An 18,425-nucleotide genomic window follows, 5' to 3' on the forward strand; every position below is an offset into this window, starting at 1 on the left:
CGCATTAATTAAGTTGCATAAATGTGCTGCCTATATAACTGACACAGCTTTAAAAACATTGCATAATCACGAGAAAATCCTCTGCTTCCCAGAGATAAGGAAGCAGATAGAATTTGCTTTCCTCAAGAACATTCCACACATTTGTTAAACTTCACTAATATCATCTTTATTCAAGTGCCCAAGAGCTTGATTTTTTAAATAAAAAAACAGCTTTCATATACTTCTTTATAGGAGGTACTTGCATTCTCATAGTCAATGTTTTATACCTTTTATAAACTTGCTACCTGCTGTCAACAACCGACACTCCAGCTCTTGCCCCAGCTAAGAGAGCGCAAGATGGTTACCACGACACACGTAGGCTCTACTATTCTGTTTCTAAACTTCAGGAGATCTAGTCTGTTTGCAAAGAAGCATCAGTTTGAAGGCAGGGCATAGCACTTTTGTACAGATGCAGAAAAGAAGGAATGCAGAGCTATACTCAGGGAAATGGGCCTGCTGCAGGAAATGATAATTTAGCTTAATGAAATGTAGAGCATAGGCAGTCAAAAGTTGGTATTCATATCCCTGTCTATTTTGAAGTTATATGAACACTAGCATGATTTAATGGATATATACTTTATAGCAGCAATTGTAAATCCATCAGTTAGGTTAGCACTTGGATTGGCCAAGACATACCTCAATTTAGAAGGAGTTGCAGTCAGCCATTTTTTCCAGCATCTACACTAACTAAAACAATTCTGCAATTTAATTTGGAAATTAATGTTTTGTCAGCAAAACACTGAAGAGCCAAAGTTGTGGCAGCAAGTTCAAAATAACCAAGATACACCACTGGTACATTAATGGCCTGAAGAACAATCCAGTGTTCGAGTGAGTAGCAAATGAAACACATTATGTAACATTAATACTAGCATTGTGCATACAGCAAGTTATATTTTAAACTTTAATTATACAAAATAAAGCAAATAGCTTGGAATGTTCTATTTCCAGCAATATTTTAATTCAGAGATCTTGTTCTAGATTGTAATCCATATATATTCATAGTCCAGACTAGGTTAAGATACAAAGCAAATACATCCTGATCAAACGAAACCTTTGTACCAGCTTCCATGAGTCTATGTCCTTGGAGGCAGCAGAGGAATTTTTTTTCACTCCAATTTCACTTCACCTTTTAAATGCCTTTTCATGCGTGAATAGGGGCTGATAGTGTCATCCATCACAAAATCATAAAGCACCTTTACCCAGGAGTTATACTGTGGCAGATGTTCATAGTATTCAGGGGCCATTTTCTTCAGCTGCAATTAAAAAAACCCAGTGTTATTTAGAAAAAAAGTTTTGTCAGCTAGACATTAAATAGCCAGTTTTGGAAGCAGTAACCCCACCTCATTTTAACATACCAAGCACATGAGTCTACCCACAGAACTACACTGCCTGGTCCCTTATATCCTTGCTTGACCTCTGCAATCTTTGGAGAAGTCCCTGTTGGAGGTCCCTTGTAGCTCAGTTGTACAACTAGTAACTACTGGAAGCAGTGAATTCAGCATGATTGGTGCAAAGCTGTGGAACTCCATCCCAACTGAGATTAGACAGGTAGTCTTTCCTGCTGAACTGCCAGCCCACAACTAAGACTTCCTTGTTCCTTTACACATTTACTATAGTATTAGATTTTATGATACCTTGTATTCTTTCATTGTCCCATTTTCTATGGTTTTTATGTACACCACTTAGGAACATAAATGATATATTAACATAAATTAGAGAAAAACAATATTATGAATTTGAAATAAACATTCCTCTTCAACTTTAAAAGATCTAAAGCAGGGATTGGGAGCCTTCCAGATGTTACTACAACTTCCAGTGGCATTCCAGATGTTACTACAGTTCCCATCATCCCTAGTCGCTGGTCATGCCTGCAGAGGAAGAATGGAAATTGCAACCTCACAAATGCAGGGGGCTAGCAGTTTTCCACTCTTGAGCCAATCACTTGACAGTGCTTTTTATCCCTAAAGCACAACAAAGACAAACAACTACTGAAAATGACTAATATACCCAAAATAGGAGGGGTTTTAAAAAAAACTTTTAAAAAACCTGCACAGACAGAATGCAGCTTTAGGGCGCTGGTCATACATGCAATAGCCAACATTCATTCACTGCATAACTTCCTAGTCAGGTACAGTGGTACCTCGCAAGACGAATGCCTCACAAAACGAAAAACGCGCAAGACGAAAGAGTTTTCCGTTTTTTGAGTTGTTCCGCAAGACGAATTTCCCTATGGGCTTGCTTCGCAAGACGAAACGTCTTGCGAGTTTGTTTCCTTTTTCTTAAAGCCGCTAATCCGCTAATAGCCGTGCTTCGCAAGACGAAAAAACCACAAGACGAAGAGACCCACGGAATGGAATAATTTCCTCTTGCGAGGCACCACTGTAGCAGGTACAAAAAGTATATTTCCTTTGAAGAGGAGGTGGTTAAACAAACACTAAGGCCGTTTTGTAGAAGTAACAGGTTATGTTTCAAGGTCAGCTTTGAGGCTGTGCAAAGGAGTCAACATTAATAGTCTATCCAGCTGTGTCTGAGCTTTAAGCATTAGAAGCAACGACCACATTTCTGCAGCTAAACAACCTCCGTAAATGTATTAGTAGCTGAATATATATCATTGGCCTGAAGTAATATGATATTCTAGTTGACATAAGGTATTGTGTTTAGCCTATTGCTATGGTTCTAAATACTGGTCTGAAAATATGCTTTGGATCAAGATAAACCACTTTAACCAACATTTACAGCCTTAATATATTTGCCAACCTACATCAGCAAATCACCACACTGTGGTGGAATACCAGCAATCCATTCATTTAAAATGGAGTTGCTTAACTCCAGGAAAGTAACTAGTTGTAAATGGACACTATAATGTACTCACCAGTGGAAGGTTTTTTCCAGGAACATTAGGGAAGTCATGGTGTTCATTATGGTAGCCAACGTTGAATGTAAGTTTATTAAGCGGACCATAGTAGGAATATGTTTCATATCCCTTTAAAAACATGTAATGTTCGGCTATGAAGTGTCCTGAAATAGGGTGCAAGCCTAGCCCAAGCACAGCTGCTGTTATCAGGTAGACAAGTGATTTTACTCCAAAGACATAGTATACCATAATATCAAAGAGAAACTGAATTGACAAATTCATTATTTCAAGTCGAGAGATTGGTTTGGGATTAATAAAAAGAGGCCGAATAGCATAGAATAGGGGCTGGAGAATAATCCAAAAGAATTTTCGAAAACGGGTACAGAAAAACCATCCTTCAATGGGAAGAGGAATGTCCACATCAACTCCTTCACCGCCAAGATAACGATGGTGATCCATGTGATATCTCTTGAAGGATACAGAGTAGGGGATGCCAAGTGCGAGATTGGCAAACATTCCAAGCCATCGATTCCACAGAGGTTTACAATTGCCAAAGGCACTGTTGTGGGCAATCTCATGAATAGCCAGAGTCATAGAATGATCAAGACAACTGCCAAACACATATGACCAAAATATAACCCATTTCCACTCCAAATCTTTAACTAGGTAAAGGGCAACTAGCTGTGCAAGGACCATCAGTGTAGCTATCCAGATCAAGTTGTAGTCTGGTTTCATCAAAGTTTTTATTTCTGGATGTTTACCTGTTGGGAGGAAAAGAGAAATTTTCAATAACTGCTGTCAATAGACAAATACTCTTTGAAGATCATACCACAACTGAGTCTTATAATTGGATTCTATACATGTTAAAAGTTTGAATATATACAGGGTGCTTTAGTACAACTCTGCAGTCTACTGTAAAAACCACATGAATGAAGTACAGGCACAACAACAGCATCACTGCCATAATGGTTCAGGCCCAGTTTGGGATGGAATCAGCCTTAGTTGCCCTGACAGAGGTCCATATTTGGGAGATAGACAAGGGGACTGCAACCCTGTTGATCTCTCAGTGGCTTTTGATACAATCGACCATGTTGTACTCTGGGATCATCTTCATGAGCTGGGGCACAATTCCACATTGGTTCCACTCATTACAGAGCAGGATTCAGAGAATGGCATTAGATTATATGTGTGTCCACCACAAGCAGTTGTGTCACAGGACAGTATTTTGTCCTCAATACTATTTAGTATCTACATGAAGTTATTGGGAGTGGTCTTTATGAGTATACTGAAGACATCAGTTGCTGTGGCAGGAGTCAGGTCAACAACTCTCACTAGCATAGGAAGGCTTTTCTCTCGTCCCTCCAAACTGTTTGGGGAGAGGGATTCAGGAGAGCCCACAGAACAACACACACGGGGAGGAGTAGGGAGATTGTTTCATCATGCAAGCAAAAAAGAGGTTTAACTAACAAGAGCAATCTCCTCAGCACCAACTTAAATTCCACACTCTAGGTGGCACTCAAACTAAGTTTCCTGAATAGTAGACCCATTGAAGTTGATGGACCTAGCTTAGTTGTGTTCATTAATTTTGATAGGTCCACTGCAGGTAAAATGTAGTTGATGCCACCCTCTGTGTCTAACAAAAAGTCTTCAGTGATACAAGCAACCCAGAAACTCTCCATTCTGCACAAGAAAAAAATATTGATTCTGTAGACAAATTCACATAGTAGAACTGGGTGGTCTGAAGTGAAGTGGCTTTTATGGCAGCCCTCAGCAACATTTTACTCTCTCCCCCCACACACACTTTCCCAAAACAAGGTAAGCAAGGTGCAGGGCTTTGGGAAGGAGAAATAAGGGCTCTTGCAGGGTCCTTGAGCCCTCCTGTCCCACCTCCTTCCCAAAGCCTAGTTAGCACTTTTTAACCTTTTGGGAAAAGGTGGGAAGGCTCTAGGACCGTGCCAGAGCCTTGTGACTCCTTCCCAAAGCCCAGTGCCTCCCTTAGCCAGCTTTCGGAAGGCAGTGTGCGGCCCACTGGTTCCATGTCAAAGTACTCCTACTTGGTATGAAAAATTGGACTGCCCTGCTACTAAAATAAGCTGGTTTATATTTGCATACACAGTTGCATAATAGGTTTGTACACCAGGAGTCTGATTTTTTTTTTTTTTTGAGACAAAGGAAATAGAAAGAGACATGTGTACTTGTGAACGGCATTTTTAGTGTATAATTTGATCGTTGTCTCCTACTGATGCTTCTCAGGAACCAAAAGGGCTAGAAGCATGCTGTTTAACTAATAATGCTCAGGGCCACCCCACTCTCCTAGCTTCTCGTTTGCTAACCAAGAGTATCAAACACCTTGGCATGTGAAAGAAATCTCTACGATCAACCTAAAACCTGAGCTTCCAAATACAGGGACAGGGTCTCCCACACTTTTCCTCCATCAAGAAACTGAGATGGTTGAGCAACTTCACTCACTTGGCTAAATCCAGCTACAGAATGCCAGTGGCAAAAGTAAAGTGACCCCTCTTGCAGCCTGTTGGCAGACCATTTTAAATTGTGCCTGCAAACTAGACTACAGCCATCCATTCCTTCATAGAGAGACAGCCTACTGAAAAGCTAGCTGACCGAGGAATTAAACCCACATTCTATTATATAGTAAAAGCAGACGTTGTCCTTTCCACGCCCTTCAGCGTGGGGGTATATTTTAGTCATTTTGTCCAGGGTACACTTTGAGCACATCACTGAGGGCAGCACTAACAGCAGGGTATGAAGAACAACTTCTCCCTTTCTTTTATCTTCTCTCACAACCCACAGAATGTTTGGACATTCCAAGTTACTACCACATTTGCCATTGCAACATCTAGGTCTAGTAGGCCTACCCAGTCCTACACATCAAAGTCCACCTTAGAACGTTCCCTGGAAACAGGAAACAGATGAGAGCTCCAAAAGTAAGAATCAAAGATGGGGAGCCGGGGAGTGTCCTCCGCCAGTAGGAAATTTGAAAGCCACCACCATCAGCATTTATTCCAATTTATATACAGTGGTACCTCGGGTTAAGTACTTAATTCATTCCGGAGGTCCATTCTTAACCTGAAACTGTTCTTAACCTGAAGCACCACTTTAGCTAATGGGGCCTCCTGCTGCCGCTGCTACATGATTTCTGTTCCCATCCTGAAGCAAAGTTCTTAACCCGAGGTACTATTTCTGGGTTAGCGGAGTCTGTAACCTGAAGCGTATGTAACCCGAAGTACCACTGTACCTCTTTTTATCTAAAGATCCCATCAGACTTCATGTTGGCAAAAGCACTGCACCCTGCGAAAACCATTTCAAAGCCTGTTTGGCTGCCACCAAGCACCAGCTGGGCATGGCGAAGTCCTCAGTTAACCAAGGTCGCTTTGAACCACCTCCCCGCATATTATGCGCAGGCAGATTTCGAAACTGAAAAGAGAAAAAGCGGCGTGCCGGGGGGACAAGGGAAAGGAAAGCAGCAACGTGCTTGTAACGGGTGGCCGGCCCCAGGCCTTCGGATGTGACGCACTGCGTCTCTCCAGATGTTGGCAGCTCGCTCCCCTCCAACCCTGGGAACTCCTCTCCCCATCACCCAAGACCCAAAGGAGGGAGCGCCGTCGGCCGGGTGGGGAATTCCGCCGAGAAAGCCAAAGTCGGGGCTTCCTCCTCCGAAGACAAGAGGCGTCGGTGCGGGGCGCCAAGGGCGGAGGCCGGGAGCAAGACCGGGAGGCGTCTGCCCGCCACGCCCGGCCTCCTCGGGAGCCAAGGAGCGGGCAGAAGGAGGACTCGAGCGCCTTCGCCCAAAAAAAGGCATCGCAGCGAAACGGGGGAGAGAGAGGAAGACGAGACCAAAAGGGGAGCGGCAGGCGGCGAAAGTGCGCACTTACTTAGGATCTCCTTGCGCCGATCCGCGTGCGGCTGGTCCGTATAAACCCACTCGAAATCCTCCCGAGCCACGGTGTTCCCCATGGCTCTTCCGCGGACCCAGCCCCGTCGCCTCTCCTCGGCCTGCTATGTCCAACCCCTCCAGACGCCTCTGCCAGCAATCCGCTGCTCGGCCGGGGCTGCTGCTGCTGCTTCTCATCTAGAAGAAGAAGAGGAGGAGGAGGAGGAGGAGCTCCCGCCCCTCCCGCCGGTACCAGGTCCCCCTTAGCACAAGCTCATTGGCTGCCATGAGCGGTGACGTCACGGAAGCAGATTAGCAGCCGCGTCTGGAGGAGGAGGCGGGGTGCGGGGGGGGGAGTTAGAATTGAGGTTTTCGAATATGGGCTTTGCCCTCCTTCTTTGTGTGCGTTTCTCTCTCCCCGCTCAAACGCCGTGGCGGCTTCCTTCAAGGGAAGCACCTTTATGTTAACCACGCTAGCCTTGATTATAATAATGACACAACACCGTGAATTGCCCCTGACATTTATTGTAATTTATACTCGCGTTAAGGTAATAGTACGTTATTAACGTGGTGAAGTGAAGTAGGGCTGAGGGAGCGAGTGACGCGGGGGAGGAAGGCTGTCGTTTCAGGCAGGAAAGTCGGTTAGTTCCCTGAAGGTTGGGAGAGAGAGACAAGAGGAGGCCCGGCTGAGTTTCGGAAGACAGTCAGCCACGTCTGCTTTGTCCTCTTTCCTGGCTCCGTTGCCAAACTTATTTCACCACCAGAAAACAACTCCGCACTTTTGAGAACTGTTCTTCAACATTTCTCTCGGCGTCTGCAATGGCGCCCCTAAAGGTTTCGCGCTGCTAAGCCACAGGTTCAGCTTGGCACCTTCTCTTGGCTTCGAAAGTCAGCCCCGAAGGGAAACTCCCCCGGGGAAGGACTTCTTGTCTCTCAGCTGCAGTAGCAGAAGCCGCTGCTGGGTGCCTTTATCTCTATCTCAATTCTGGGCATGCCTACCTTACAAGTAAGCGTGCACCATTTTTCAGTATTTAGGGGTCCAAATCGCCAAGAAACTTAACGAACTTGTTGTTTTTTTATCTTGTATTTTTATCTCGTGAAATACCCCTGGGATCTGCAGAAGAAGAGCAGTATACAAATTTAATTACACACACACACGCGGTAAATAATCAAAAAGTTTGATTTTTGATTATGTAACCCGATGTGAAAGGCAGAACCTGGGTATCATGGATAGGCTGATTGATTGTCAAACAGAATAATGACTATGGGAGATTTGAGAAACCAGTTAGAACATATAACAGGGGTCAGCAGCCTTTTTCAGCCCTGGGCCAGTCCACTGTCCCTCAGACCATGTGGTGGGCCAGACTATATTTTGAAAAAAAATATGAACAAATTCCTATGCCCCACAAATAATCCAGAGATGCATTTTAAATAAAAGGACACATTCTACTCATGTAAAAACACACTGATTCCCGGACCATCCGCGGGCCGGATTTAGAAGGTGATTGGGCCGCATCCGGCCCATGGGCCTTAGGTTGCCTGCCCCTGACCTATAATGTGCACTTGGATACTGCAGGCTCAACTTTAATTTCTTTTATCCCCAGTGCTCTTAGAGGCTGCTGCACATCAACTTACAGCATTTGAAAAGGAGATCGTGAGTTACTCAGGAGTGGTAAGAGGGCTGGTTTCTAACATTTATAGGTGGCTCTTTGAATCTGATAAGGAGTAAAATGATTTGCTACATATACTGTGGGGGAAAGAGCTAGTTAGACAAATAGAATAAATGACTGGAATGCTTTGTGGTTAAAGCCACCATATAAAACAACATCTGCTGCTGCTAGATAATACTGAAAATACTGCATAATTTGTACTCGACACCAAGGAAGGTAAAGGTAAAGGGACCCCTGACAGTTAAGTCCAGTCGCGAATGACTCGGGGGTTGCGCCGCTCATCTCGCTTAACAGGCAGAGGGGGCCAGCATTTGTCCACTTCCACAGACAGTTTTTCTGGGTCATGTGGCCAGCATGACTAAGCCGCTTCTGGTGAAGCCAGAGCAGCGCACAGAAACACAGTTTACCTTCCCACTGGAGCGGTACCTATTTATCTACTTGCTCTACGTGCTTTCAAACTGCTAGGTTGGCAGGAGCTGGGACGAACAACAGGAGCTTACCCCGCCACGGGACCTCGAACCACCGACCTTCCAAGCGGCAAGTCCAAGCGGCACAGTGGTTTAAACCACAGCACCACCCGCGTCCCATTAGATAAACCCTAATGCTTATCCTATGTGTTGGAGAGGTTGTGGTATGGTTGGTACATACTTCCATATGTGATAGATTGTCCCCAGGTACGAGTGTTTTGGGAGTTGGTATGCCAAGAGATTTGTGCGATTACTGGTCAATGGATACATCCATCTCCAGCATTCATGATGTTCAGTATGTTTGTGGATAGAAATTTAGATCGTAATCATAAAGAATTGTTGAGTCATTTACTCTTGACTGCAGAAGCAGTTGTAGCTCAGAATTGGAAGACACATCGCAATGTAAATATTGACCAGTGGTGCAGCCTGTTATGTTATGTTAACTTACCTTTCACATCTGTTTTGTTTTGCTTTATCTTTAATTTGTATTTTCAAAAGCTTTATCCCACTTGTAAATGTCTAAAAGAAAAATAAAGGCATATCTCACATGAACACTCCCATCCTACACATATTTTCTTGGAAGTTCTATTGAGTCTGTTGAAATTTTAAATTCTCTTCTATACTCCAGTTTTATCTATCCCTGACAGACAGAAGTAAGCCCACTGAAAATTGCTTAGAGAAATAGGTGATAATTAAGAAAAAGCAGTGTAATTCTTTTAAGTAATACAGCGGTCCAGCAATGGAGGGGGGCAGAGGAATGGAAGGAGCTACTTGTCTGTGGATGCATTTGCCCTCCTTCATACGCACACAATTTTTCTACAGGAACTTTTCAAGGTGTAGGAACCTTGAACATGCTTGCATCTGGTTACATAAGCAGGGCTGGCCAAAACAACTGAGGCCCCCAATCAGCTCTACCACACAATCTGAAAGTTTCACTTCATCAGTCTTGGTGTCATTACAATGGGCCCTGCATAGCCTCATGGATTGCATGCTGCTTCTTTAGTGCGCCTAAAAACATTGCTACTCCAAGCCACTGTTTGGTTTGTTTGTACAGTCAAACCAGTCCCTCTAGGCACAGAGCAATTAACTTGGACTACCTGTTCAAAATGTTAAACGTAGCATGTACCTGTGTTTTGATGGAATTCTGAGACAGCATTCATTGTGCTGTAATGTTCTAGAATGAGGGAGAAACAGTACCGTTTATAAAAGGCTGGTTGTGTGCCTTTCTCGAAGTCGCTTCACACAGAGAGAGATGGCATCCATAAAGAAAACCAAAAGCACATTGAACGTGCCATGTCACATGTAACAAGCACATGTGTCCACTTATTTACCAGTGCACACAACTGAGCACAAGGTGTGTTCTTCACACCTGATGAAGTATATGGAGATTTCCTAGAAGAATGTGGTATCTGCATAGAACAGACTTGCACATCCAGGATGAAACACAGGCCCTGTATATTAGGGTCTCAAAAACCTATTTCGGCTGCATGCCTCGGATAGCAAAACTTGAGGCATTGGCTTGGGCACATCACAAGCTGAGCAGGTCTGGAATCATTGCAAGTGATGTGCTGTTCATTTCCCCTGAAATAAATATGCCGCACAATCCATCTCTGCTAACGTATAGCTGTACACATAGGAATCACACCAAACATATAAGGGCTTAACCATTTATAGAAGGCCCCCCTTCTCTCCCCCCTCCTTTTCTCTCCCCCAACTTTATACTGTATACAGTAGTAAAATCTCACATTTAATATATAACTTATCTGCAGAAAGAACTTTATGATCTGAAAATGGAGACAATGTATGTACTTTTTCACCCAAGAAAACCTTTAAAAAACACAATTTTTTTTGGGGGGGGGGAACGGGGTAAAAAAGTCCTGCTTCAAGTTTGGCTCAAATAAACCTATCTTTTTCTAGTTTGTACCAGAATCCTTTTAAAAAAAATTAAGAGCCCTTACTTAAAATAAGGGGCACTTAATAAGTAACCACTGCATGATATACTGCTCCCACCTCTTATTTCACTTCATCCAATCAAAGTATTGCCTGGAAGAAATCTTACCAGTCCTAAGTAAACAAACTGAGCAAATAACAGTGACAGCTATGCAGGTAGAAAGCAAAGAGGCATGATGACTATCCGCTGCAGAAGCTTTGAGAGGTTGCTGAACAAAGCCTTCAGGGACATGATAGCCCTATCTCACTCACAGGTTGATTGCTCCTTGGTTATCACAAAAAATGTGGGCCTCAGGGAAGGGCTGGAGGAAATGATCCATTAAAAGAGACCTATTCCATGGGGGACACACACGGATATCCACTTGTATATTGTAGGGAGTGGAGGAAGGGCTCCTAGTACCGTGTGAGTCAATTGATCATGGGAGACATAGATATGTGAAATTTGTGCAGACCACATGGCAACTTGCCTGCCTGGTGCAAAGACAGCAGATGGCACATGCCAGCCTCATTTGCCTATGACATGAAGTCAAACTATGGCTTAGCACAAATGAACAAACATGGAATTCCAGAAGGAAGCTCACAACTACTTTGCTCCTCTTTCTGTCCTGCTGCTACACTGCTGTAAGCAAAGCCATGGTTTGGCTTAGTGTTATGTCCAAATGCAAGATCATGGTTTATCTTCCCCAGGTAAAGCATGAGCAACAAGTCATGAACAAACCTTGGCTACAGCTCATGGCTTGTCTGGAACAAAATAAACCATGAGCCCTGGGTTCAGATGCAACACTAAGCAAACTATGGCTAAGCTCACAGCAGCCATGTAAGACTAACACTTGTAAACAATAAAAAATAATAACAGAATATGTAACCTAGAACATGCAAGTTACATTGCAAATGATGAGGGATAGTCATGTATTTCAGATACACAGTCCATTGGAAGGCAAACACAGCTTAGGCAAATACATAAAAATGTGCAACCATGAAGAAAATATTACCCAGAAATTAAAAAGATTTGCAAAAAAAACCTTCCAACCCTATTTTTGTTGGGGTTTATTCTTAAAATTCCTTTTCCTGTATTCTTTCTCTGCATGTTATTCTGTTACTAAGTGAAAATAAGATTACTGTTAACATATTTGTTAATTCAGAGAAGCTACAGTTTCAGAACTATACATTCTTCGAAGAAAATTAATTCTAACACAGCAGATAGGAAAATTCATAAATTATTTTTCCCAATGAAGTTAGGAAGTAGACAACTAAAATATGTCTTTCTTCTCTGCTGCAGAATATCTATATTCTTATGCTGTTTTCCATTTAACAATCTGCAAAAGAAAAAGTCAGCGCTACAAAACCATTCTTTCCAATTTCCTGTTATTTTAGTTTTCAGGAAATCACTCGTTAAAATAGGCACTGTACTAATGTATTTGTTATTCTAGCAGAACTGATTGCTCTGGATATTATATAGCAGTATTTTTAGGGACCAGGTATCACTGTGATGAATAGAATACACTTTCCTCCAAATATTTAGGAATATTTTGCAGTGAATGCATGCTTCACCCCGTTAAATGTACACCTATGGAATAGTATCTTTAATAATTGTGTTGATTATTTGCTGTGTGACAGCTCTGGAGAATTCCTTTGTGAAAATATTTAACAGCTTATATACCACCGTCCAGAACTCTAGTTCTCTTAGAGGTCAGTTTTCCCCAGCAGTGTATGTTTCAGTGGTGCACTGTTCCATCCACCTGGTCATTGAATTAGGGATAAGGAAGGGTTGGAAATAAGGTTTAGTACTGGAATTTATCTTAGTGATTAATGCATAGGTGAACAGATATGTGCCATTTTAAATATAGTTTGGTTTTGCAATGGTTTTAAAAGTGTGTATGTAGGTACATTCAATTTTGAAATGTTTTTCTTCTTTCCATACTGCATTAATTACGTTCCACAAGTGGCATGTCCCAGACACTGCTCTTAGGATCAATTGTAGGAACATAGGAAGGTGCCTTATACAGAGTCAGACCACTCATCCACCTAACTCAGTATTGTCTTCAGCCTTTCAGACATGAGTTTCTCTCAGCTCTACCTAGAGATGGTGTGAATTGAACTTGAGGGCTGCTGCATACAGAGCATGTGCTCTACTACTGAGTTGAGAACCTTCCCATATTGTTTTTTTTAAAAAAAAGTTTAAAAGCCCAGTGATGTTTAGGATCAATATAAGGTTCAGTGGGTTTTCTGCTAAAGGCTGACCCTGGATACTCATCTGTAAGGCCCTCAGCTACTCAACTGAGCCCAAACTTCCCTCAACATACTGTATTTTTCGCAATATAGGATGCACTTTCCCCCCTCCAAAAATGAAGGGGAAATGTGTGTGCATCCTATGGGGCGAATGCAGGCTTTCGCTGAAGCCTGGAGAGCGAGAGGGGTCGGTGCGCACCGACCCCTCTCACTCTCCAGGCTTCAGGAAGCTCTCCGCAAGCCATGGGAGAGCTGCGCGACTTCGCGCAGCCCTCCCACGGCTTGCGGAGAGCTGCCTGCACCCAGAAGCCTGGGGCACGCTGAGCTCAGCGCCCCCCAGGCTTCGGGCTTCGCGCAGTTCTCTGCAAGCTGCGCAACTCTCCCACGGCTTGTGGAGAGCTGCCTGTTCTGGGGGCTGGGGTCGGGGGAAGCTCGGGCTGGGAAAAAAAAAATTCCCTTTATTTCCCCCCCAAAAAACTAGGTGTGCCCTATGGGCCGAAAAATACGGTACTTGCTGCCGCCACCTACTGACATATAGAAAGGCCGAAGGAGTCGGTGTTTGTCCACAGACAGCTTTTCGGGTCCTGTGGCCAGCATGACTAAACCACTTCTGGTGCAATGGAACACCATGACGGAAACCAGAACACACAGAAAGGCCATTTACCTTCCTGTCGCAGTGGTACCTGTTTATCTACTTGCACTGGCATGCTTTCAAACTGCTAGGTTGGCAGGAGCTGGGACAGAGCAATGGGAGCTCACCCTGTCGTGGGGATTCAAACTACCAATCTTCTGATCGGCAAGCCCAAGAGGCTCAGTGGTTTAGACCACAGTGCCACCCACAAACTCCTTCCCTACAGGGTTCTTAGCTTCCTGCCCTAACCAGACTGATTATCCTAATCCTTCTTAACGGACTTTAACTATGTGTCACACTTGTTGTTTTTCCCTTCAGCCTTTCTCTGGTTCCCACATCAACCCTCCATTCAAGTTTCTAATTTCTCTGCCTATATATCATTTTAACTCTACCCAACATTCCATCCCACTTCCCTGCTGTACATCTCTATTCCATTCACTCTTCTGTTGCAATGAGGCGCTAAGATTTTGCTAAGATCTGTTCCTAAATCTTGTCTTCTTTTCCTTACTGTCACACAATATTTTTTTAAAAAACCTTATAAACTGCCCTGGAATCAATTCTATGGAAGAGACCGGAGCATGCCTAGGTACTTAAAAATACTCAAGCACATATTTGCTTGAAGTTTGGATGTTCTAATTTAGATGCCTCTGGGAAACTAATATAGTGGCTTATGAACAAATTAAGATTTTTTTTCCATTCGTTTTCAAAGGGGCAGAGAGAGTAGAAAGCCCAGGGCTCAGCCACATGTACCACTCCTTCACAATGTTCCTGGGAACAGGAGTGGTGCAAAATATTGTGCCGGCTTCATTGGATAGCTTTAGCATACTCAGGAATCGAGTGCTTTGTGTCACTTTTGTAGGAAATGCATACTTTTTTGCGCATTCTCCAATCTCAAATTTTTGGAGTTTCCACCACCCCACTCCAATATTTCCATTCTTTCTGCCACCTGCTTACTCCACCCTCCCCATCTGTGTTCTATGTTTTTAGCTGTTCTTATTTTTATCTGTAATCTGCCTGTCAGGGGAAAAAGTGAAGCATTAACAACAACAACAACAACAAATGTATGGAGAAACAATGGTCTCAGACTTTCCTATAAAAGGACAACCATGCTTGAGAATGGTATGTGTTCTAAATAAAACAGATCAGGTCTAAACTTAAATCTCTTAACTTTGCAGCGTTTATTGCCTGCTGACAATTTTTAACTACTATTCAAATAGTTGGAAGAAGTCTGATTATATCATTGGATTATCTTGTTCCAAACACATCACATGGTGGTGGGGGGTGGGAGAGAGCTTTGGTTCCATCCCTTCAAGAGTTGCCTCATGAGTAAGGCTGAACCTTTCTATCCCCTGAAGGGGATGTGAGGAAACAGAAAAGCACAAAACAGTACTCGCTAGACATTTCTTGCACCAGAAATGGTAATCTGGGAAAGACTTAATGGTCAAATAGGAACAATCACTTTCTTTACTGCTTTCTTTATAAGCACAGGTAGGAAATGAGAAATAATACATACTGTGGAATTATGTTGCTGGCATACATGTTAGATCATTATAATTATTTTTTGTTGGCATCCGTCTGTCTCAGGGGACAATGGAGTGTGCCTCCAGGGGTGAAGTCAAACCACTGTATTAGCAGCACCAAAGTGACCTCCCAGGGGCACAAGCCTAGGAAGTGTGTATGAAGGTCGTGGGCTGCCCAGACGACAAAACCACCCTCTCAGCCTCACTAATGTGGACCAAAGGAAAGCAGAGTAATACATTTGGCACCAGCTTGGCTGCAGGAGTTGCCAGAAGAAGGTGTACAAGGTGCTACTCAAACCATTTTAGGGATTCCATTCTGGATCTGTGAAGGATTTACTCCTTAACCTTTTCGTCTTCCTAAGATATCCCGCAAGGCAGCGAAGCTTTAGCAGTTTTGCTTCTCTTAGATGGGCTACCTTCCCAGGTTGATGAAGCCCATCTGCCCTTCACTCCCCTCTACAACAGGTGCAGAAACTGCTTTCTTGACAGTTGGACCCGCTATTGGTCTTGTCTGCTCAATCCTCTGGAGCTTGTCTTCGCATACAGGGAAAGTCCCTAACTCACCTAACCCAGGTGACAGCTGAGTGCAGGGTGGGGACCAAAGGTGGACAAACAACCCCAGAAGCAGCATGACATGTCCCCCACCAGAGATACTACCCCTCCCCTTACACACCATACACTCCATTATAATAGAAATGAGATCTAATCATCTAGGAATGGCTAAAGGAAATGTAGTGACTTGCTGGCAAATAATAACTTGCCACACAAGGAAGTGAGGCAACCTATGGAACAACATCTATTGGGTAAAAAAAATGAGCTAGGTGAAAATTCTGCCCAAAATCAAACCTGACTGTAACTTAAAACCTATCTCCTTGTATTTGCCCCAAGTATATCTGTTCCTATTAACACACGAAATTAAAGCAAAATAGTTAGCATATTGATTAGTATCCCTTCCTATTCACAGCCAATTCAAAAAGCACTTATCTGTGCTAGTTAAATAACGACTTCCAATGGAATAGACATGTCTGTCAGTTGCAGCAAAAGCATCATTATCTTGTGGCATATGCCATGAAAGAGCACCTGATGTAGTGAGCTCTAGTCCACAAAAGCTTTAAAGCCTATTTGTTGAGTTAAACTCTGCATTTTTAAGAGTTACCACCTTGTCAGGGGAGACCAACACTGCTGATCTCAAGAGGTTTCTACATGTCCTAAATTATAGGAAAAGCAAACTTGCCTAAAGAGGCCTGAATGTTTACACTAAGTAGATGGGCAATATTCCATCTTTCACCAGAGTTGCGCAGACGAAAATTCCTTTATCTAAAAATTCCAGAGGCTACAGACAGATAAAAAGAACAAACAGTCTTGTAGCACCTTGAAGGCTAAGGCTGCAATTCTATGCACGCTAACTAGTGAGAAGCTCCCATTGAGCTCAGTGGAACTTGCTTCTGAGTAAATTTGCATGTGTCATACCAGATTTGTTGTGACAGAGAAATTACTGATTATAGCAGAAAGAGATGAATGTGGTGGGACTGAGGACATAATGACATCGAGTTTAAGGGTTTATTTTCCATGATCCTTAAATTCTCAAGAAGACAGTCTACTGTTACAAAGTGGAAGCATCTTTTCTGGGTATCATAACAAAGGAAGAACTGTATTCTTTTTCACATGAAACATTACAGCATGGGTAGGCAAACTAAGGCCCAGGGGCCAGATCCAGCGCAATCGCCTTCTAAATCTGGCCCGTGGATGGTCCGGGAATCAGCGTGTTTTTACATGAGTAGAATGTGCCCTTTTATTTAAAATGCATCTCTGGGTTATTTGTGGGGCATAGGAATTTGTTCATATATTTTTTTCAAAGTATAGTCTGGCCCCCCACAAGGTCTGAGGGACAGTGCACCGGCCCCCTGCTGAAAAAGTTTGCTGACCCCTGCATTACAGTATTGGCGTCTTTATCTACTAAAATGTCTTATTTATCCTGTCCTGTTGCATTTATGAACAGGATGTTTAAAGAGTGGTAGAAAAGTAGAAATTCCCTACCTTTTCCATGTATGTTTAAAACCAGTGTCTTTGGTGAATGGGGGAACGCTATTGGCGGGGGAGAACCTAAAATACACCAGACTGGAATAACTTTCATGGGTTTTTGATCCAGGCCAGAGTGCTCTAAATACCCTGCCACAGCCTCTTGAGAATAATGTGTCACCTGACTCGAAACATCTTAGTCAATTAACTGGAACTTTTCCAAAGCAATCTTAAGCATGTTTACTCAGAGATCAAGCTCTCAAAGTTTAGTGGGGCTTACTCTCTATGAAACATGTTTAACATTCCAGCCTTCATCACTTAAATCTGCACACATTTCAATGCAAGTAAGAACAATAGTTCTCAAGATGAAAGCATGCTTTGTTTTTCCATTATTCGTGCATCTGTCACAGCAGATACCACCTTAGCAGAAGCATTCCCACTGTATGAAAGAGAAGCAGAAATATTTATCCATAGACGATGCCTGCCTACCATATGAAAGCTAAAAATAAGTTTACAGTATCTTTTTTTTTACTGAAATTACTGAAAATCAGAAGAGTTTATTGAGGAAGCTCATATACTGGTCTGCACCTATCAAAATATTTGGGAAGAGAGAGCTGGGTTGTCAAATTCAAACAGATGTTTGGAATTGGATTTGGCAGTATGACCACAACAGACAGTACAAAGTTGAAATAAATTTGTTTTTTCCCCTTGGCCTCTAGTTTACAAGATTATGTATATCTATGATGTAAATGGTGTGGGGGTGTATTTAAAAAGCACAAAAATGTATAAAACACAGGCCAGTGGTTTGTTTTATGCCATGTTATAATTTTTTCTGCCTCCCTTCTCTTTCTATTGGTTTTTCATATGAACGTGTTTGTTTTCTTCAGGCTGTGTATACATTTAAAATTCCAAGAATCCTGGGAATTCACAAAGCTATAATTCCCAGCACAATTAACAAACTACAGCTCCCAGAATTCTTGGGGTGGGGTGGGGAAATATTTTTTAAATATATGGTTTGTATGCAGTCTCTCTCAGCCAGACTGATGTTGTCTTTTACAAGCAACCTATCTTTCCAATGCAGCATTTCCTGCAAACAAGAACACGCACAAGGAGCATCATACTGAATTACTACAAGCAGATAACAGATAGCTAATTTT

General features: G+C 42.8%; 1 protein-coding gene and 1 long non-coding RNA gene across 4 annotated transcripts in view; one reads left to right on the forward strand and one right to left on the reverse strand.

Moving 5' to 3' along the window:
• Window positions 1-140: 140 nt before the first annotated feature.
• On the reverse strand, window positions 141-6,919 carry LOC310703669 (sphingolipid delta(4)-desaturase DES1-like). The gene is made up of 3 exons (XM_083496164.1): window positions 6,784-6,919; window positions 2,912-3,654; window positions 141-1,292 (listed from the first exon to the last, which is right to left on the reverse strand). The coding sequence occupies exons 1-3, from the start codon at window positions 6,863-6,865 to the stop codon at window positions 1,146-1,148; spliced, it is 972 nt and encodes a 323-aa protein (XP_083352290.1). The 5' UTR covers window positions 6,866-6,919; the 3' UTR covers window positions 141-1,145.
• Window positions 6,920-7,020: 101 nt separating this feature from the next.
• LOC310703683 overlaps window positions 7,021-18,425 on the forward strand; it is a 28,044-nt gene continuing 16,639 nt past the window's right edge. Inside the window, exons 1-3 of one of the 3 annotated variants that reach the window (XR_014524303.1) lie at window positions 7,114-7,788; window positions 8,387-8,454; window positions 8,918-9,471. This is a non-coding gene — a long non-coding RNA (uncharacterized lncRNA). Of the gene's footprint in view, window positions 7,789-8,386; window positions 8,455-8,917; window positions 9,472-18,425 lie in introns of those variants that run through there. The other 2 variants (XR_014524304.1, XR_014524302.1) reach the window with 2 other exon arrangements.

This window comes from Podarcis liolepis (genome assembly GCF_965112155.1).
Source record: "Podarcis liolepis genome assembly, chromosome: 3".
NCBI classification, from domain to species: Eukaryota; Metazoa; Chordata; class Lepidosauria; order Squamata; family Lacertidae; genus Podarcis; species Podarcis liolepis.